General features: G+C 41.1%; 1 protein-coding gene across 1 annotated transcript in view; it reads left to right on the forward strand.

Moving 5' to 3' along the window:
• The window catches only part of ncanb (neurocan b), a 166,016-nt gene that overhangs the window by 19,180 nt on the left and 123,221 nt on the right, over nucleotides 1–23,615 (forward strand). The window contains 1 exon segment of the mRNA XM_051934684.1: nucleotides 22,826–22,893. Within this exon segment, the coding sequence (XP_051790644.1) occupies nucleotides 22,826–22,893 (68 nt within the window).

A 23,615-nucleotide genomic window follows, 5' to 3' on the forward strand; every position in this document is an offset into this window, starting at 1 on the left:
TGGACACACACATACATTAGTGTTTGATTATATAGAAGATTTACAGTTTTTTTGCCCTTTTGCCATTGTAGAACAGTGACATCATTTAATTTTTCCTGATGTGATGCCACACGTCCTATATGCACATGTGTGTGTAGTTTCACAGCAGTTATTTTATTTAGGAGGAAGCCATGTGCTCGGTTATTGTCTGAACTTGGTTAATTGCCACTACTGTTTGTTTAGTTTCAAGAGCAATTTCTTTCTCAAGGCAGTCTTTAACTCTTTTTGTTCGTTTTGCCCTGTTATTTTGGCAGATGAATTTTAAAGGCTTGTTTGTGTCAACCTCTGCTCAGTCGTGACAATCCATTCTTTTCTTTAGAGCTGGAAAAGAAAGCCAAAGCATTTAATTTTGGCAAGGGCCATTAGATGAAAATGTTTATGGGACACATAAAAGAGTAGTCATTAAAACATGCAGAGTTTCAAAGGCAAAAAGACCAAAAGATCGATCATCAAAGCCGAGATGGAGTTCAAAAACCAAAGTTAAACATTGGTGAGAAAAAAGGTGTTAATTGTCGTTAAAACAATCCAGTCCCTAACTAAAGCAAATCATCATGAAGCACCGTGTCAATGCCTTCGTTTATCCCAGAGCTTGGACTCACCAACTTAAACAGACCGGTGCAATAATGCCAACATGTGCTTAGCATTGAAGCGGCAACTAAAAACAACATGGCTGCTATCATGAGAAAGAATTCAAAATGGTGCTGTAATAACATCATGTGAGAAATGATAAAAGAAATAAAAGTCTTAATTCTATTTAGTTTGGTTTATTTTTGTATACTGTAATGCCCCTGTGTGAGTGCCGGCTCACAGAGGTGTAACAAGCTGCTCAGGTAAAAAGCAATTACAGTCTTTACAAATTACATAATGAATACACATAAAGACGCAGATTTCTTCCAATATATGCAGTAAAATAAAGTCATTGCAAACAGAGTAACATAAATGAAGCCTAACAATATCAGTCTGTTAACATTATCATTAAAGTAAGCTAATAACTGGCAAGCTAAAAAAAAATGTTAGTGATGAGGAGGGCATAAGACAACAAGTCCTACTTGGTCCATTTAATGACAATTTTACAAATTCCAAGCTTATCATTTGCCTTCAGCATTCCCTCAATTATGACACCATCCATCTAGTAACATAAGTAGATGCAAAATGAACCTTCTTGATTTGATGATTCTTGGTGAGCCACAACGAGCAACAGCTCATTCGACGTGCACATTTATCAGTTCACCCGTCGCTCTGGTGTTTAACCTGATTATCCAGTTCAGCTGTGCGGAGAGTCCTCACCTCTCCAACTCATCACATGCTCACTCTTGGAGAGTTTAGAGTCTCCATTAAACCTAACATGGGTATCCAGGAGATGATGAATTGGTGGGAGAGTCATTCAGCATTCAGATCACGTTCTGCTTCACTTAGAGTTCCATTCTTTTCAGCAATGACACTGCTTCGTATTTCCTTAAAGCGAGATGAGTGTACAGACACCTCTCAAATACATAACAAAATAATTCAAAGTGTCCAAAATAATTTCTACATATAGCGCCCCTTTGTCTCCCTTGGCATTTAATGATGGTGTTGGATATACTTAGTATAACTAGTTCTCAACACTTTATTTTAATCCTTCTTTCCTTTTTACTTTTCTTTAGACTTGATAGTACAACGAATAAACAATCTAAACACATTTACTGACACCACAGCAAAACACTAATGCTCTACTCTGGTGATTCCCAACATGGGGCGCACACCCCACTGGGGGCAATTTGATTTTTTAGGGGGGCAATTCGAGAATTTAGGTACGTTAAACAATTTATAAAATGAAAAAATGGAAATTCTCTGTTAAAAATAATAGAAAAAAATAAACAAATAATTTTTATTTTTATTTTTTACAGAGACATTTATATATTTATGTAAACATAGAAGGGATGGTGAAGAACCCTTTAATTTATTATTTTACATCTGGCTTGGGTTTTTCTACTTAAAAATCGTTTTTACCATTAAAATAATATGAATTGTAACAATGATTATAAAATTTTACAATATAACAAAAATATAAAATGATCAAAATATTACAGAAAAAGCTGTCATTAAAGTTATTTTATATTTATGAATATCACGCCTCTTATTATATGTTTTCAAAACTGTAGTTTCTGTATTTTTATATTACTTCATATTATATTTTTTTTTTAACAATTTCTTAGTGATTTCTTTGTCAGTACTTCAACTATTCTTTCCCTCTTTTGTTTCCTTGTTCTTTGGAAGCTTGTTTAGACCAAATTAATGACATTATGGGCTTCCTCCACATGAATAGGAGTTCACTTTTTGAATAGGTAATAATAAGAATAATGCATATGTTACAGTGGGGGACATCATGATTTTAGAGAGGCTTAGGTGGGGCATGGCCAAAAAAAGGTAGGGAACCACTGCCCTACTCTATTCACCTCTTACACCTCTACCTAGTTAGTATCAAAAACATGCAATTACTCAATTAATCAGTTTTAACGTTCAAACTATTTTACACAAATATAGTAATATATGGGCAGCACGGTGGCGCAGTGGGTGGCACTGCTGCCTCGCAGTTGGGAGACCTGGGGACCTGGGTTCGCTTCCTGGGTCCTCCCTGCATGGAGTTTGCATGTTCTCCCCGTGTCTGCGTGGGTTTCCTCCGGGTGCTCCGGTTTCCTCCCACAGTCCAAAGACATGCAGGTTAGGTGGATTGGCGATTCCAAATTGGCCCTAGTGTGTGCTTGGTGTGTGGGTGTGTTTGTGTGTGTCCTGCGGTGGGTTGGCACCCTGCCCTGGATTGGTTCCTGCCTTGTGCCCTGTGTTGGCTGGGATTGGCTCCAGCAGACCCCCGTGACCCTGTGTTCGGATTCAGCGGGTTGGAAAATGGATGGATGGATAGTAATATATCAGTAACACCTACATTCACAATTTAATATATATACTGTATATCTACTCTCTATGTATAAAATCCTAAGCTTAATAGTCCAACAATTCTGTGCAACGATTTTATGTTTTAATGTCACGTTTTTTGTCACGCTTTAAATTGGGCTTATTTTAAAACCTACATATATATATATTTGGTATCATAATTTTCAGAATTTATTGAACTTTAATGTGATGTTGTTAGATTTTCAGATTCTTATTCCATTTTTAAATTATAAACTAAAAAATATCAAGAACTCACGTCCCACGAGACGAGACTTTTTGCCAACAGATTTAACCATTCCTGGGGCCGGAAATAAAAAGACAAAGAGTAGGACAGCTGCTGTACAGGCTTTTAAATGTTCGAAGTGCCACGCGAGATTTAGATCACGCAGCACGGCAGCAGCAGCAGCAAGCCAGCAGCTGATCGAGCAAAGAGGAAGTAAAAAAAAAACTATATTTGTTTCCCATTGTATCACCATTTAAGAGAGGGTTTCACAGGAGCGACCGCATCTCCTTGGGGTGCGTTCAGCCCCCCTCTTCATAACGCAAGCGGAAGAGACGCGAAATGGCTTCTGCATAGCGCAGGCTGCTTTGGGCTGGCGAGCAATGCGAGCAGGGGGCAAACCCCCTAGTTAAATATATATATAGCAAAAGGAATGTCTTTGAGGATGTGAGTCTCAAATTAAACTAAGAGTGCAACACTTCTGGTTAAAACACTTCCATTTAAATCCAGGCCAAGCAGTAAGAGGTGGGTCCAGGTGGACAGAAACCAGAAGTGACATCATAGGTGGTGAGGTTGTCAATCATCTGGCCTGCAGAGGGAGAAAGAGAAGATGCATTAGAATATAGCACCACCCTATAGATTGGCAAGGAATTAGCACCACCAGAGAGAGACTTTAAGCTGCTAACAAAGCAAATATTTGTGATTATATATTTATATATATATGCTAGGGGGCTGCTCACTTCGCCCGTCAACCCCCAGGCCTGCGCTACGCTCCAGCCACTTTGCATTGTGGATTTCACTTTAACCAAACAACAAATCTTTTAATTCTCGCGGATACACCTCTTCATTGAAAAGAAACACTACTTTTCCCTGACAGCAACACGATTTACATGATCTACAAATCTCCGACTTAAAGTTTAAATCCGAACAATATCTACATACTTCTGTCATATCACCTATGTCCATATATTCAATATCTTTTCGCTGTTCCATTATTTCACTGATTAATAATTTCCGTTTGTTTGCACTAATGCAATCTTTACTATCATTTTTTGAGACTTTTAAATTTCAGTACTTTCATTATCTCTAATGTGCTCTGCATGTGTATTGCGCCAATGTTTTTCAACCTTTTTACAACATTCTACTTTGTCATCTACTCTTTGTCTTTTGTTTCCGGCCCCAGGCGTGGTTAAATCTCTTGGCACAAAGTCTCGTCTCACGGGACATGAAATTATCTCTCGGAAAAAGTCTTGTCTCATCCCAGGATTTTTTTTATATAATAGAGAGATATACTATACATGAGGTCTGACAATTAAGTTTGCAAACTCATCCTAGAAAAAGTGCTACATATCTCATTAATGACTATCACTACATTCACCTTCGAAGTACACCCCTTGGGAAGCTATGCACCAATGCCAGCACCTAGTCCACCCTTCAAAGCAATTTTGGAACTCTTTTTCTGGAATGGTCATCAGAACTGTTGTCGTATTATGCTTGATGTCTTGAATGTCATCAAAATGTCTTCTTTTCAATATTTCCTTTATCTTTATGTAAAGACATAAGTCATTGGGGGCCAGTTCGGGTAAATAGGGAGGGTGTTCCCATACAGTTATTTGTTTACTGGCTAAAAACTCCCTCACAGATAGTGCAGTGTGAGCTGGTGTTGTGTATTCGCTGTTCTAATGCAAGCTCCAACATCCCCGTGACCACAATAATGAACTCCACTCAGCAAGTGAGACACTGTGAGACACTGATATACCAAGGTTATGAAACCTTACTGAGCTGTTTCTACAGTGCTGCCAACATATGTGCACAGTGGCAAGTTTGTGAACTTAATTGTCAGACCTTGTATATATATACATCAATCATGCATACACCGTTATATATATCAATGATTCATACAAATTGCCCCTGTGCTCTGGGAGGGCGCGTACGAGGAAATCTGCTGACACCTCCTTTTGGACAACGTCTGCTCTGTTTTCACAGGGGCACAGCCAGTGAGCCAGTTTGCCCCAGAGATCAAAAGCCTAAGCATGAGTTGGGTTCTCGTGATCGAAGCGACATTCCTGGCAGCACTGAGCTTGACAGATTGGGGTAAGTCCATAGTGGGCGAGTATTTCCCTGTTATGTGCTGAATAATCAGCTGTTGCGTTATCCTCCAGAAATTCAAGCTGCGCGTCACCTGAAAGAAACAGAGTGAGGAGGAGTGCCCACTCTCTCTCTGTAGCTAATGCTGTCTGGCAGTAGTGTGGTAAAATATCAAAAGGTATGATTTGATGTCATCCTGAGGGCGCATAGGAACAGGTAGCTGAGCTGGTCCCTGGTTCCATCCGTGATGCTTGAACTTGTAACTGATTCAGGTTGTCTGCTATTTGTTGGACTAGATCTGCCAGGGTCTGGCCGGGTCTGCCAAACTCATGCTGATTATGCCACCTCTCATCAACTGCTAGTAACCAAAGGACCTCAAATGAAATGTTGAGGTGCCACCTAGGTCACCCTGTTTACTTCTTTGACGCACATGACAAAATAACAAGCCACAAATATAACAGAAATCAATTTAACCATCACCTATTATAAACAGTGCTGGGCAACAATTAAAACTTTTAATTGCGATTAATCGCAGACAATCACAACAATCACATTGTTATGCACAAAATTCAATAATGAATTCAAAAGTAGTGTATTGCGTGTATTTGGTTTGCAAACATTTTAAACAAATAAGGTGCTTTTAACAGCAATATTCCCTTTGCATAGTAGCAGTTAAAATATTTCTTGTAAATCTCAACTTATTAATTAATGTAATCAAATCAAATATAAAACCAAAGCTATTTGCCACAACTCGGGCATTAACGTTTTATCTAGTTTGTTATAGAAAAACAAGTTACCCTCAGAGTCCAGAGCCACGATCACAACATTATAACTGGAACCTTCTGAGCAACAGCAAGTTAACATTTCTAAATCTGTTTTCTTTTTTATCTAAACAGATACCAGCAGAAACATTTTCTTTTATCAGGGAGCAGCATAAACAGTCGTGTTCAGTAGCAACTCTTTTAGAGCTAATATTTTCGTCTGTTGCTGCTTGTTGTGCCTGCTTTCTCAGCCTGTTTGCAGTTTGCGGCAGCAGCGGCTGGTGTGGGGGGGTCGTTATTGGGGTTGATGGGGGTTTGGGGGGAGCGGCTCAACAGCCAACAGCAGCATTTTTTAAGTTGTCAGGCCTATTGTCACAATTCCTTCCCTCAGGTTGGTCGTCTACACAATGAGCCACCACCTTCATGGAGAGATCTCTTTTTATAGCTCCTGAACCAAAAGAGGCATTGTTAGTTGTCTTCACTGGAAGGAAAAGGAGACAAGGTGGTGTCACAACAAGAACACGAAGGAGTCACAAAATGTTTAGGGTAACCGTCCCGTATATTGTAAGAGGTTGCAGACAAAGTAAAGCAACTGGTTTCATGGAGTTCAAAACGGGACTGATGCATAAGTGGAAAATGGTGATATTTAAGGAGAGGCAGAGGAAGTGACATCATCGGGGTTGGAGCCGGAAGTGATGTCCTCGGGGCCAGGTGGAATTTCTCGAGGATGGTCTTCAGGAGAAGAAGAGAAAGGGTTAATGCACTCAGCCCCCCTCTGGTCCGACATGGAATTTCCCTCATTCAAGCTATTTAGTGTGTGATGGTGGTTAGTGATCCCACTACATGGTGTCCTGGGGTGGTAGTGCTTTCCTTTGACAAGCCAACCAGGAAGGTGACCCTCTGATGCACATGCGTGACAAAATGTAATTTGGAAATAATAAAGTCCTTGAGGTAGATTAAACGTGACCCAAAAGTACTTTACTTGTATTACATGAAAAAATGTCCTTGTTTGAAAACACAATTAAATGAATAAGTAATTAAACCCCACTTTTTCACTAATGCCACAAGTAAAACGATGCAACCAAAACAAGCAGCTTCTTCGCCCCTGTAGAGCACACAGAAAAGTTTCACTGCACCGTCCACAGCAGAGACGAGATGACCTGTATGGCTGCCATCTTAACAATATGCTACAGTTAAGTCCGAATCACCTCCAAACATCAACTTTCACTGATGCCCCAGTTTTTCCAACTCCAAGTGAGTACACGCACAGTTTGCTGTGTTGGCTCACTCAGCACAGTCCTCAGAAGCAGCCATGAGACCCCACATGTATTAAACCAGCTAGCTTTGTGTTAGAATAGCCTACTTACTAAATAAACGTCTGGTTTAATTTAATAAAAAATAACCAAATTCCCTCTTCTGTAACTTAACTTTCGTCATCTGGTCAACAGCTTAACCACACCTCACGTAATTTCTAAAGGCTTGTGTTACTCATCTAGAAACTTCTTTTCTCTGTCTCTTTCCATTTGTCTACTTCCTTTCTCTTTCCCATGTGCCTTTTCTCCACAACCTTTTCTACTATTACCTCATGACGGGGTACATATAGGTGAAAAAACTATGTTACAACATTCCTCCTTTAACTGTCCATCTCACTCTGATCTTTTAAGACAGGTCAAAACATTTACAACAAGGAAAACTCAAGGGAGGGCAAGTCACAAAAGAGTATTCCAACAGTGTGGGACCTCTGTTCATGTTCAAAGTTACCGAATACTTGAGTCCAGTTCTCTGGCGCTGGAAAGTGGTGACATTTGGCATGTTGGTTACCACATTCAAATAAAGAGTTTCACTGTGATGGTGATGACCCTCTAAACATGACCACATCAGTGTAACCTAGGCAGTACGTGTAGGGCTCTCATCAAGACGTAATATCATTTGGACTGAAGCCCAAGGTGTATTTCAATTGAAAAAATCAAAGTCAGGAGATCTTTGAGTTGATATAAAATAAGTACAATTCCATAAAGCAGTCAAGCCTCAAGTCTTAAAGTTATTAGAGTGAAAGGCATCGGGGACGGTATTTAAGGCCTACTTAACATAATATGAACTCCAGAGAAAACCCAAGGCTGTCAGGCATCACGTCTCTAAGGAATCAGTGTTGAGTATCCGGTCAAAATCCCGAAAGATTCCATTCAAAGTCCATGAATCTAAAAACTTGAGTCTAGTTACTAAAAATGACTCTGTTTGAGTCCCAAGGCAGTAACACATTTCTTCTTGTCTTACTTCAGCTAGGACTCTCATCTCAGGACAGAAAATGGATCTCTTCAAATCCCAAGTGTATATGCAGTGCTACTGAAGGCCAAGCAGTCAGCATCAAATTTAAATCAAGAAGTAGCAATAAGTGCAAATCAGTGAGTTCCTAAATGCGTATAATTCCACAAGGCAGTGAAGTCTCATATTTCTAGGCATAATAAACCATTAAATTCCAAAGTTTTAAGGACATTTATTGAGACCCAGGAACAGAGAGACCCTTATTAAACCTGGCATTGATGTGCATTTCATATCTGGGTTGTATCCAGATACATTTTAGTTTGGATTACATTTATACCTGGCATTAAAAGGCATCTCCAGTGTCTGCATCATGCCCAGTTAGAGATCTGTGCACATATTTATCAAGTGTCTCAGAATTACTCCTAGCAATTGCAAATGTCCATATACTCTGGACCAGGGGTTGGCAATGCACACCTTTTCTCCTTTTTCTGCAGAACCTCAGAAGGAAATCCTGACTTCACTTCCAGCTCCAACCCTCAAAGCACACCGCGTCCTGCCTACCCTCTTTAAATGCGCCATACTATCCGTAATTGTCACTTCAGTTGTGGACTCAGTCTGTTAAGATTGCTCATTGTTTGCTCCACATTTATTGTTTCAAGTATATGAGGTGGATGCCCCAAACCTTTTTCTTGGTTTTGTTGTCTTTCTTACAAAGCGTTTCTGTAGCTTCCTAGGAAATCATGATGACATTTCATGGATTTCTGATACTAACACTAAGGGTTCAACATAAATATAAAAATAAAAACAATAATATTACAGCTAGTAGGAGAAAAAACTAAGCTGTAGGTGGCAAAAACATCAAGCATAATCCTGTACCGAGTACTAAAAATGGATGGAAAAAATGAGACGCACACTGAATGAGTATTAAGCCCAACAATGGGCACGTTTATTTAACAATGAATAATCCACAGCCATACATTACCTTCTCACTGTTATGGCCATGGGAAACTCCTCACGATGTAACAGTTACTGAAAACAACCACAGTTATTCCAATACTTTTTCTGAAGTTGTGTTCACTCCATCAGTGTTCCCAATCCTCTTCCAGAGTTGCATACCATGTCCTTTTCCATGATCCCCCATTATCTTCCGTAATGCTCTAATTATCCAATGTCCCAGGAGTTTCTTCCTGCCTACTTGAACCTTCCAGGGAGATTAACGTGTAATGGAATAAAGAGCTCAGCATACCTGTGTGACATTTTGCTGTCAATCACCCAAGCAGCCCAATTATCTCCAGGGTAATATGCTGGCTACTATAGTACAGTTGGCGTCTATGAGCACTTGTGTGGTGATACTGTGATACTCACTTGTGATTCACATGTGTACTCACTCATCCACATTATGGGATAATGCTCTTTATGTGCATGCCATCAATCACAGCAACAACTCCAGGAAAATCAGTGATTTGCATGATATACAACTTGCATTAATATCACCTCACATAGGGTGGTGGTGAAATGTAGAAATCTACGTATCACCTCAAGCATTGTAAGGGTGTTCAAAGTTGGTCCAATATTCGAGAAGTGGTTGGTTGTGACATACTCACATCATTGCTGTGGCAAAGTGACATTTTCCCTGTGCCCAATGAACGTAATGTTACCCTTTCACTTCGACTGACAGCACATAGCTTCTTTATGTAGCTGGAGCAATCACATGACTCACAAGATTTGTTACAAATATTGTTCCATTTTTCACAGATTGATATCTTTTGGCGAGTGTGTTGCTGTCCAGTGTTTCCAAAACATTTCACCTTTTCCTGGATGTGTGTGCCAATCGCTGTCTAAATGGCGTCTTCTGTCACCTCCTTTTGAGTTAGAACAGCTCATGAACTTTAGGAAATCCTGGTGAAGTTAGGAGTAGTGTCCTAAATTAGGAAAACTGATAAAATGCTATTACTCCTAGTCCTAAAAGTAGAACCAAATATGCATCACTCTGATATGTTGAGCTAGTTAGCATCGTTTTCCTATTCTGATAAATACGACCACCAATATCACATTCTTTTCTTCTGCCTACGTGATTGTCATATGCAGGTTGAAAATGCATTCTCATTACACTTGTGTTAAATGTGGTTGCCATTGGTTTTTGACCAGTCTGAGTGATCTGGACACAAAGCCTTTACATCTGTCTTTAATGTGGTCAAGGACTAGCCAATCGGGATCATTGAAAATGCATATTCATGCCAGAAGTAAATTGGCCATAGACTGCAAGGAAACCCCAAGGCTCCGAGGTATCGAGTCTATAAAAAATCAAAGTGGAATATAAAGTGAAATTACCTAAGGAGTCTTGTTCAGAGCCCATCAGTATCCATTAAAAATTAACAATCTAGAAACATTTTATGAAATATGCAATTAACAATAATAAAATATCATGTAAAATTATAAGACTCTTGATAATTTTGCTGTCAGTTTCTCTTGTTTCATATTATGTGAAAAAGGCTTATATATGTTTAGTAACCTAAAAACTATTATTAGTTGTTTGCCTACAGAATAGTAACATTTTTTTACTAAACCCATGGCTCTGTTGAAAACCATGGAATCAGTTTAAAATTTAGGTCAAAACGTCCAGATCAGTGAATATTCAAATTGAGTTCCTACAGGTATATAAGATACTGAAGAGTGGAGACTGTAATCGTAGTAATGAGAGTCAAACACAGAGGCGGTACGGACTCAACCTAAGACTCAAGTGAATATCGACTTTGGGGGAATCAAGCCTAAAGTCTCTAAAGAATCAGTATCAGAAATAATATGACGTCAAGTCAATTTCCAAAACTTGATTCGGTTAGATACCCAAGGCTGCAAGATTCGGTCCCACAGAGCCCCACAGTGGCACCAATTGCATCTAAATAAAGCAAGTGCTCTGAAGTTCTAAAGATATGTACTGCAGCATAACTCCAAGGCAATCAAATCTACAAGGAAATAGAAACTCTCTATGAACTCTGTTTGAGCGCAAATAAACAAATGCTCAAGCAGAATTCTTAAGCATACACAACTCTCTTCAGGTCCTGAGGTAGTAACATCTTTCATCTAGATGGATGGTCAAAAAAATAAGGCTGCTATTCAAGTCAATAAAGAGTCAATCAATAAAGAATCTCCATCTAAAGGCAGCCATAATTCTGTTTAGTCCCAAAGACAATATGGACAACACTCCAAACAAAAGACAATCCGGTGTTGTGTCACCAAGATGCATTGATCTTACTCCAGCCAAAGCAATTTAAGGACTCTAACTGAGGTATAAGTGTAGAGTCAAGTCCCAAGGAACTAAGGGCGCTACTGCAAGAATACCTAAAATGGAATCCTTAGACAAATCAGGAAGTAGAGGAGGTGGCACATTTGACTTTTCACTTTCTTCATGTTATTGGTTACCAGGCGACCCTAAACAAAGTCACCTTCAATCCCCCTATTTGTATCAATGACTTCTGAAATCCTGTGGTGGGCTGGTGCCCTGCCCGGGGTTTGTTTCCTGCCTTGTGCCCTGTATTGGCTGGGATTGGCTCCAGCCGACCCCCGTGACCCTGTAGTTAGGATATAGTGGGTTGGATAATGGATGGATAGATGGACTTCTGAAATCCTCGCAGGACCTTCAAGGTACCTGATTGATATTCTTCATCTTCAATGGTCATTCTTAATTCAGTCAAAGCTTTCAGGTTGGACTAATATAAGAAGGGTCATCTCAAAAAAGTAACGGATTGATTCAAATCTAAAGTAGAAGAGAAATGAGCATCAAAACATGTTTTGTGCCCAAAGTCCAATATAATATTAACTAAGGCAGTCAAGATTGCGTGTTAAAATTGAAGTTGCAAGTCAGCAAATCATCACCTAAAATGTTAAGGCTGCCTCAAGGTGGTAGAGTCCAGTATCACATCAAAGTCCCACATCAATACAGACCTTCAATACAAACAGAAGTCACATAACCAAAACATATTTATCAAATCCAAGTCACAGCAAACTAGAGGTCAAGCGTCTAAACATGTTAGCATCTATACAAGTCCCAGGGTACTAAAGAATTAGGTAGCTAGGCCCAGGAAGCAGAGATTAGCTCCACAGTTCGACTCTCTTCAAAAAAACCCCAAGGTTATGAGGACACTGGGGTAACTCTAAGGTAATGGGGGCAAAATAAACATTGCTTAACTCTGAAAAGACTCTATTCAAGTCTCAAGTTACCAAAATGTCCAAACACGTACAGTTCTCTTACAGCCCCAAAGCTTTAATGACTCCGTTCAAGCCCCATGGTCGTACAAAGTCTCATTTCTACAAAGAATGGGCTCATTCCAGTCTATAAGACAGCAGAGAATAAGATGAAAAGCTTTGTACCAGGCTTGAGTCCCTAGGCAATGTGAACTCCAAGATAACCCCTAGGTGGTCTCCATGTACTGTGGGTATCATATTAAAGTTCTCTGGTTAGCACATTCAGTGCCAGTCAAGGTCCATACGGAGGCCTAGGCAGTGTCTGGAGTGTGCGGCCCTTGAGTTTCATAAATGGAGCTCCTTGATGGCCATAGCACATTCAGTATTCTTGTTAGACTTCTGTGCAGTGTGCACACTACTTGATTTACCAAAACATTGCTCTTTGGTGTCCATAGTGCTTGGCGGGGGTCCAGAACACATGCTGTTTGACTTTAATAGACATTGACCCTTGACCCGTGCTCTTTAACTTTCATATGTAGTGCCCATCGAATGAGGTAACCCTACGCGTCCACCGAGGGCAGCTCTGAGCACATATTTGATTTGGGTTGCTATATGCACACAATTTGAATTAACATGTCATACAAAATCTGAATGCAGTGGAGAATTGGGTAGCAAAGCATCAGCACTGAATCTGAGACCCAGATCAGTATGACCCCCCAGGGTAACCATGAATCACATTTCGTAGTTGCCCAAGCACATGTCCCAGTTCAGGTAATCCTTACTTTTATTTCCCAAATATATGTGGCCTTATTAGAGTCCCAGGCCCCCACAGCAGTAACTGTTCTCCTTATGTGAGTCTCTCATAAGGGGGGGTAACTCCATTATAATCTGGGCACTAGCTGACTTTCACAATAGTGAAGAATTGAGTGTTTCTGAGTTGAGTCCCAAGTGTTCACGTTTCATGGTAGCATAATTACCAGATGCATTGTTTTCTCACAGAACTGCTATTGGTGGGCGAAAAAATGTAAGACTGAAGCTTTGGTCTACTTCTGAAAATGTTCAGAAGTTTTCTTGCTATTTTTACAATGTAATAAATAATATGCAGTAACTTGCCTATTGCGGTGCCCTAATTGCCTTCTATTCCACTGTTTTATGAGAGGATCACTTCTTCACATTCACCTTTAAATAAATATAGGTAGAGCTAGCAAGTGCTACAAATGACAACTAATCATATATGCCCCACCAAAATACTATCTGCCATTAGGCATCCTCTTCACAGGACACGGCCACTTCAATTAATTCAATTACTGCCATGGCAGTCAACTCTCTCTGAAAAAAACACAAAGACAGTCCCAAGACAGTAACATCCAGAGATCCCAGGGGACAATAACTTGAAGTTTTACTCAATAAAGATTGGCACGCAGCTGAAGGCCATGACTGGTGCTCAATATTGCATTGTATGCATTGTGCTAGGTCCAATCACTGATTGCTCTGCTTTATCCATTTGCTTTGTCAAGTCAGGCCATATTGTTTTATCAAAGCACACAAAACTAAAATGGCCATTAGTAAGATATATGAACAGCTCAAATGACCATTGAATGCGAGTATCACAGTGACATGACATCTGTTTGAAAATGCTACTTGTGAAAAAGCAGATGAACACCATAGCCTAGGACATGCGGCCTGAAGATGGCAGTTCAGGCCTTATAGACCTTCCCAGTGCAGATAAGTTGGAGTCCCATTCTCATTCTCAACAAGAGAACAAAGAAGCAATTTTCTGCATGTCTTTGGCCAGCATCCCCTCCCCTGTTGTTAGAAGGAAACCTCAGGTCCAGGTAAGCTTTATCCTACACACCTCAGCTGTAAACTGCACAAGCTGAATGAATCCCTGCTGGGCGTAGACATTCGGCCATCCTTCAATCCTCAGTTTGCTTTTTATCCACATCTCTGTATTTGGTTTCCATGACCAGTTGTAAATAAGTGTCAGGAATTTTATCCGGTCTCTCAGACCCCCTCTAATAACCCATTTTCCAATGCTCAACACCATGTCCTTGATATTTATCACCCTCAAACTCGATGATAGACATGGTGAAAAGCATAGGAAGCTTTTGATTGGTTCCTGAGCTCAGAAAAGACATCACAGAGACCACATGACTAAAAAGTGTGGCTTATTACACAAGTGCTAAACCTAAGAAGAGATAACACAAACTCAGACTATGAACAATATTGAATAAAACAATAAACATACTGGCTCCCATGTGTGGACTAATAATAACAAATCCCTGACTGACCAATAGGGTGCCCGCACAACTTCTCCACCTCATCCCAATAACAACATGCTCCCTTAATCTCACCTAAAGCAAATCTTTGAACCGTGCCTGGCCTCTCTACCTCCAGTCAGTAGAACCTTTTCTAGCTCTCCTCCCAAATCCATGTGGCTTCCTTCCCAAAGAGCTCCTTTTAGGCTGCATCCTGTATACACTTTTAGTCCCCACAGCTACATTTCCAGATCACAGGCTAGCATGTCCCATTATGATGCATATGTCAGGTGGTTCCTGCTGTCCCTGCCAGCCCATGAGAGTCTGTTCACCATATGCAGCAACACAACTTAAAGTCCCCTGCTACCCCCAGCTGGGCTGACCCACCCTATATGGTGCCCATTTCTTTTACCTTTTGAATGACTCAACTAGCTTTTCCTGTAGCCCACATAGGGTCTCACAAGTATGCCATTATCTCTTATAGCCCCCCTATATGTGGTGCTCTCTCAACTGCTTTGCCTGCGAGCCTTGATTTGTGTCCATCTAGAATGTCTGATTGGCATTCTTTGAGTTTTGTCTGTTCTTGGCCCAAGATTTCTATGTGGTGTGGTCAGGTAGGAATAAAGATTGGGTCCAAAAAATGTTGGGACCCCAACTGAGTTAACCTGTTTAATTCAAAGAAAAAGCCTTAAAGCCTGAAGGTAAATATACCACACAATGGTGTGAATTAATGAAACACAGGCTATAGACCTCCTTTAACTGGGTTTGGCTTGGTGGGAGCTCCATCTTCCGGTCTGGCTTGTACCAAGGTGAGAAACCTCCTTCCAGTAATATCCAGCTTTATAGGACTAGGTCTGGAAGGGTTGGAATTAGTTGTCCTCAATGGATGTTTTCTAGGAGCTGAGGAGGAAGAAGGAGACAATAATGATAGCGATAGCGCCTCCTCTCATCCTGGAATTTTACACCTCTGATGAGCCCAGAAAGTGAACATCAGATATGCATGCATGACAGCGGGCTCTACTGTGCTCTCTCATCATCTCTTTCAACCCACCCCTATATGCTGTCCAATCATCTTTCCATCCACCCTTTCATTTTCTAATCTATTTATCCACTTCAGGGTCTCAGGGAGCAGCTGCCTATCAAGAAATATTAGGAATAAGGCAGAAATTAACTCTGGATGAGGTGCCAGTCAATCACCGGACGCATTCAGGCACATACTCACACTCACTCTTTCTTTGTATTATTATTTTATTTTTTTCCTTATGAATCATCATAGCCGTGTGCTCCAACTCCTCTTGATGATATCCAGGGTCCCCTGCGAGATGAAACACCTCCTTCTGGGAACACTGGTAACACCAACACAACCCTCAGCAACTTTCAGGGTCTTGTCACAGAAGGTCTCCCACATTCTATTAGGGTCAGTAGTCACACCCAAGTTTGTAAGTTCCTCATGCAAACTTCGTGCAAACTCATTAGAAACAGCCTGATCTTGGAGTCTGGCCAGGTCCAGCCTCATTTTCCTTGTAAGTGGTTGTAACTGGACCTAAGCTGGATCTTCAGAGTAGCAACAACAAGTCTGTGATCACAAACTGGGTACTTCTGTAGACCCTGCAGTTTTGTAAGAGTGTCCAGCATCTGCCCATGAGGATGTGATCAATCTCTTTCACCACACCACCAGTATTGTACCAAGTAACAAGTCCAACGATGTGGCAAAGGGCGCTGGAACCAGGATCCAGTGATCCACAGCCCCTGACCTTTTGCAAAGTCAAGGAACATGGAGCCACTCTAACCACGGTCACCTGACTCATGGGGACCAGTACAATCCTCAAAGCCAGTCTTTTCAGTGCCAATGGTTGCATTGAAGTCACCCATGACCATGACCAGAGGAATGTCACAGAGCGAAGCTGTGAATAAAATGTCTCCCTCACCAAGACATCACTCACCGCAGTTGGAGCATACACTGAGACAACAGTCAAGACACACAGAGAGTGCTGTAATCTGAGTTTCATAATATGCTCATTGATAGGAGTGACATCAGACACCACCAATTACGGCAATGCAGCCATGTGGCACGATTCCAGCTTGCAGGATCCTCATTTTTGAGGACCCAAGCGGCTAGACCAGGCCAAGGGAACGCCCATGTAACACCTGGCTGCGGCAGACAGATGGTCATTTCCAGAGGGTAGGACTGGACTGCGTGTCTGCTTGGGGGTTGCCAACCAGGATCCCAAACTGTTTTGTTGTGTGGTGAGTTCAGCAACATGCTATACCAGCACATGCTCCCCAACCTGACCTGACCTGACCTGAGTCATCATATACTTGGATTACCCAAAATGAACGCCAGCTAATGTGTTGCATTGAATTGCAGTCTAGTATAATGTGTAAGGCTGCTTATTAACAGTATGAAAGGCACTATTTTAAAACAAGATGGCTTGATTGATATTCTGATGTTCTTCAGATGCAGCCCAATGTTCTGGGCTTCTAATGTGGGTTCCTTACATTTCATCTGAAAATGCCATTTTTCTGAACAGCTTGCACATTACCTGCCTTCTATCCATCCATCCATCTATCCATCCATCCATTCTCTTATCTTCATAAACTAGTTCACAGTCACAGCTGCTGGAGTCCTGGCTGCATCAGAATAAAAGCAAGTACCAATAGTGGGTCAGGGTGCCAGGTCATTGAAGGGCACATCCCCACACACAGAACTTACATATAATGAGTGATTTCAGCTGAGGTTTCACTCTTCTCCATTTTCTCTTTCATTACTTGTGGTTTCTATGAATTAAAAAAAGTCTGAATTAAAAGTCTGAAATAGCATACGTCATCCTAATTCAGAGTGTTTGTAAGAAATGTGATGATTTACTTCATCAGACAGAAGTACATAATATGAGAATAGTTTCATCAGATATTTAAAATATTAAACTGTGTGCTAGAATTTAAATATTTAAAGTCTAAATATTCTCAATTGTAATAAAAGTCTGTCATTTTTCACCCCCTGATAAATGTCCATAGAGGACTAGACCCCTAGCAAAGGATCAAAAATCAAAAATAACATCGCATTCATAATCACTGACCTTAAATCACTTGAAAATGATATCACACATGCTTAGGTTTGAAGTTTGTCATTTTTAACCTTCTCTTAGAGGGCTATCACCACCCGTAAAGATTCAAATACCAAAAATATTACTATATTGATGACTCCACACATACCTTTATTATCAAACCCGTTTTGTGTAAAGGAGTAACTTTGACCCCTCACTTCCCATTAGGGGATCTGTGTATAGGTAATGTACAACTTTAAGTCTTTATGATCATTTTTGCCTGCGGTGGGTTGGCACCCTGCCCAGGATTGGTTCCTGCCTTGTGCCCTGTGTTGGCTGGGATTGGCTCCAGCAGACCCCCGTGACCCTGTGTTCGGATTCAGCGGGTTGGAAAATGGATGGATGGATGGATGATCATTTTTGCTGATGATATCTATTCATTTTCTTTACACTATCATAAGGGTGTCATTTCCTTCACAAACTATGATCCAAAACGGCCCAAAAATTAAGGGTTTTTTGAGTCCAAGTCAAAAATAGGAGGAAACCTGAAAAGCTCTATGTTCTGCATAACTAGCTATCAAGGTACTGTATATCATGTCTGGGGGTTTTCTTGTACCATTGTGTCAGGAGGTGTCTGACAAAAAAAACATTGAAGGATTTGTAAGTAATTCTTATGTCGAATAGTGACAATGTGTTGCTTACTGGTCAGACAGGCAAATAAGAATTTTGCTATAACTTTGCACGTGACAATACTTTGACTGCCATCACTACATTTCCACATAGCAGGCCAATCAACAGTCACAGATTAACCAATTAGTACGTCCTTGATATGTAGGATATGAGAGAGATCAAATAAACACCATACTGTCAGTGACCAAGCCTGGGATTTGAACCCAAGACTCTGAGTTTGGGTAATATTCCTGCCTTAACTTGTGCTTCTTTGAAATTGTGCCCCATCACTCTACATACCTGCTTTTGTTTAATGTCACTTTTATCCTATGTCTGTGGAAGAGACTAAGTGCACTAAGCCACTGTGACATTAATAAAGTTAATAAAGCTATTGTAATAATCATAACCTGCATGTCTTTTTCCATATGAAAAACTGTAAGTCTAATTTTGTCCACCACTAGATAGATAGATAGATAGATAGATAGATAGATAGATAGATAGATAGATAGATAGATAGATAGATAGATAGATAGATAGATATTCCCAAGGGAATTTCAGGTAATAGTAGCCAATAATTCATTATACCAAGTTAAATACAAACTTTTACTACACAAATAACAAATAACAAACACTAGATGGTACATACAATAATGCCAGTGCTGTGATAATTGTGCAAATAATACTACTGCCAAAGTGATAGGTGGCACATAATATCAAAGTGACAGATAGTAAAGTGACTTAATGTCAAAGTAAAATAAAATAAAGTGACATGCTGATAGATATGTTATATCTGAGCCCTATTGTCTGGGTAAAGGGATTCGTTTATTTATTTGTTCACCAGAGTGGTACCTCTTAAAGTCCCCTGTTGCTACTCTTTGCTCCTCCTCTCTATCTTCTAGATTGTGGAGTCTTTTGCACTTTCTATTCACCCGCTTTCCCTACTCTACTCACCTGACAGCCCTATGCCCAGGAGGGTCTTTTGACTCTTAAGCCCCATTTAGGAACTACTTCTGGGGAGGCCCAATCATACCTTTCATGGTCCGTTAAGAAAAGTTTTAAAGAAATGATGTTGCTAGAGCTCCCCTAAAGGCCTCATGGTGTCCCCACACTTCTGAACTATCTCTCTCTTAAAAGGCCAAGTCTCTCCCAGGTTAGGCTTAGGGTTAGGCAGTGGTGAGCATAAGGTCAGCTAACAGGCGTCCCAAATGCTTTGGCATTTTTCATAGTTCCCGCCCCCCATCCAAATCCATACCCCTGAAGTACGGTAATTAGCATTATATGACAGCCCTGTTGGTGTTAGTCTAGTATAACTGGTAATGTGGCCTGTGCCAGAGTGCAGTACGTACAACTAGGGCAGCATACAGCTTGAACTCATGTCTTGTAGTGTATTCATTTGCCTGCTGTTGGAATTTCTACTTGGTCCTCCATGACAACATACAGCAGTGTAGTGTGTAGGAGGACCCAGTTATATTCTATTAAAGACAGGAGCTGGGCTATAACACACCATTTGTTCTATTATTAAGTAAATTGGGTCTTTACAGCATGTTGTTTGTGAAAAGAGGAGTGAGAGAAGGGGCGTTTGAGCCCCGAGGTGTGTTACTTCAAAGATTTCATGTGTGGGGGCACTAATGTTGATCTAATGGGCCTGCCATTAGTCCAATACCCTGTGATAATTCACTTGTCCTGTGGAGTCTAATCAGATTGGCAAGGCATGCAGCTAGCTTGTAGTGCAAAGTCAAGTCCTAAGAGTCGAAGATTCAAGTAAATTCCCAAAGCCTCATGTCAGCATGTCAAGACCAGCCTCAAGGCAGCCACGACTGGGCTTCAGTTCCCAAGCTTTAAGAAGCTTGAATTACAAAGACCTCGAGCCTGAATCCCACAGCAGTATGGCTTCACATTGACATCCAGAGGCAGTAACGGCACAAGATGAGTCCCATAGCGGTTGGAAATAATTAAGTCCAGATGCAGGAGAGTGAGGAGCTCTATGTCTTAGAAAAACAGAGCAAAGGAACAAACCGCAGGACTCCAGGGGTTTCCATCTGCGTTGACAAAGATTACACGTCACGGTCTCAATGCCTCTCCTGTTGCTACACATTCAGGGTTACCTGCCACCAATAGCCCCTGTCCCACAGTGCTCCCTGGTGGGTGTGTACTGTAAGCGGATCTTTTAGAAGTCAGCAAAATCAATATTTAGCATTTTACTGTTTGTGACGCTTGATGCCTGGCATGGATGGTTTATTATGCTGCTTGTAACCTGGTGCTTCTGAGGTCATCACTGGTGGGCCTCGGCCACCAAGATGTATAGGCCTTCACTTTATAAACATAATAGAATTAATAGAGTATAAATTAGAATTAGAGTGCTAAACAGTTATCAAGTAATGCTACAATAATTGCCGTATGATTACTGTATAATGACTCCATAATTAGTTTATACTTTTCCAACAATTATCCGGTAATCTGTGCCCTGTGGCTGAGAGTGCCGCACATTACATTTCCCGCCAAAGAGTGCATATTTTTGCATATTTTCAAATTTGCTGAACCTGCCCCAGAGCTGACGCATTGCTGGAGCTCGTTTGCAGACCCCCTGCCTCACTCTGCACCTCTTTGTTAGACAGATGCCCTCATGAGCTTCACATCAGCGCCAGGCAAGGAGAAAGCTTGTGCCTTTGAGGCTGATACCCCTGAAGGTATGGACGCAAACATTCAGAGAGGTCGGTTCAGGTTTCTTAAGTCCTTGTCTGGCTTCATCTATTATTTAAAAAGGCATTCGGTATTAAATGAAAAACAACAAGTCACTGCTGCAGAGGTGACTCGGGTAGAGCTGCCTTCACGTCTAGCGTACTGCTCTTCAGGCTCTCCACATGCTCCTCCGCTAGCTCACTCGAGATGCACGTGCCATGCTGTCACGGATGTGGAGTCTGTGAACAGGTGCTGATGATTCAGAAGTAACTATGAGAGGCAACATCTAACTGGAGGTCTAACACACCTGAGGACCCCTCTCCACAGGTGTGGTGTGCACAGCTTGGCTAGAGGGAGTAGAATAAGAGTTGAAATAAGCTTTAGGTGTGTTTGCCAATCAAGTTCAGTCCCTAATGCCCACTGTGTTCACAAGCCACTCCCCCATATGAGTTGCGTCAGCTCCCAGTTTAGACTCCTAATTTATGACCATGTCACACCTGCTACACTTCAGGGCCTGTGTCTTCTCCATTACATTATATTACATTACATTTACTTATTTGGCTAATGCCTTTATCCAAGGCAACTTACAACATTTATGATACAATTGGTTACATCTCTTTTGACTCTCCATTAAAAATGTGCCCCAAGTCTCATTTTAACTTTGTGTCCTCAACCCTGCTTAACTGTGAATTCCCAGTGTCTCCTTTAATAATTCTTTGCATTTATATAGCGCTTTTCTTACTACTCAAAGCGCTCAGCAATTGCAGGTTAAGGGCCTTGCTCAAAGGCCCAACAGAGCAGAGTCCCTATTGGTATTTACGGGATTTGAACCGCCAACCTTCCTAGCCTCAGAGCCACCACTCCACTCCTTTACTTATACTCCCAGCCAGTGGGCTACTAAGTCACCTCACTGCCCAGTTTAAATCTGCAGTTTAATCACTAATTCCCCTTGCATCCCTAAACTGACCTCACCACTCCAGTCTAATCAGTAACTTTTGGGGTCTCTGCAGATCAGTCAGTCATTTTCTAACCCACTTAGTCCTAAACAGCATTGAAGGGGGTGCCAAAGGCTATCCCTGCTAGCATTGGACACAAGGCAGGAACAAACACTGGACATGGTGCCAGTTCATCACAGAAAGAACACACTCATACACACTAACACCCCAACCACACACTATGGCCTTTTTAGTGTCACCAATCCACCTAACCCACATGTCTTTGAGAAAGCCACTCACTCAGGCCTCCTTACTGCAAGGCAGCAGTGCTAGCACTCTGCCAACGTGCCACTTTTCTCCACAGGTCACCTCAGTTATTTTAACCACAAGTTTTCAGTGTATCCCAAAGTCACCTCATGTCACTAAAGTTTAGTATGTCCCTGAATCTCTTCACTTTACCAGATTTAACCATTACTAGTGTCCCCCAGTCACCTCACCCACTAATGTCTGCTGTGTCCCGGAATCACTTCACCTCCTCAATTCAAACATTACCAGCCAGTGTGTGCCCCCAAGTCATCTCCTCCATTAATGTCCACTGTGGTCCCAAATCTCCTCCCAGCCTAATTTATCTGCCAATGTCCATTGTTTCACTAAATAAGTTCTCACCAAAGTTTACCCACTCAGCCCTTTCTTTCCTTTTGCCTCCTTCCTTCTCATTTTCAGCCACTTTGTCTTAATGTCTCTCCATCTTTTGTTTCAGAGTAAAGATGGCCACTCATGGATGTTGGATTCGACTGCTGGTAGTCCTGGCACCAGTTCTTGTTGCCGGTAAGTTTTATTTTCTTTACAAGCCGATGTTAACTGGCCAGCCAGTGTGGTGCACTGGTACCCTTGATGTAGCATAGCTTGCTTGCTTTATCTGTGTTGGCCACTGGGTGGCGCTAAAGTCACCAGAATATGAGCTCTTTCACTAGATTTTCCATCTCATTTGCTGTATAAGGTCTGCTTTTATTAAAACAGGCTCAGTATGATAACAGACTAATTATTGTATTAAGTCAACGCTTTGTCTTAGCTATTAGAACACTTTATACAAAGCAATGAAACTATTATGACTCAGACATCACTAAAGAATTTTTATGGATGTACTACATTTTTTAATTCTCTTTATACATTTTTGGGAGTTTTGAAGTGCAAAGATCATTTCTAGATGTGTGTTTTGTTTATATTATATATGATTTATTTTATTACTGTAATGCACTTTCTTTACCCACTATTTTGGTCAACTTGCTGTCAAGATTCACTCCTGGTTGCTTGGGGGTGTACGAACATGACAGAAGCTGTTAGAGTGTTAGGCAAACCCTACATAATTGAATTAATGCAAAAAGCAAAGAAAATGCATTTAAAACACAAAAAGTCTTTTCAGATGTGAGTCTCAAGAAGTGGGTTGCCCAAGATGTCAGGTCTTCCGGTCATATGGTAGTCAGGCAGGAAGAGGCGGGTCCATGTAGATGGACACTGGAAGTGACATTGGCGGAGGAGAGATGTCAGTC

The sequence above is a fragment of the Erpetoichthys calabaricus genome, chromosome 12 (assembly GCF_900747795.2).
Source record: "Erpetoichthys calabaricus chromosome 12, fErpCal1.3, whole genome shotgun sequence".
In the NCBI taxonomy this organism is placed as follows: domain Eukaryota; kingdom Metazoa; phylum Chordata; class Cladistia; order Polypteriformes; family Polypteridae; genus Erpetoichthys; species Erpetoichthys calabaricus.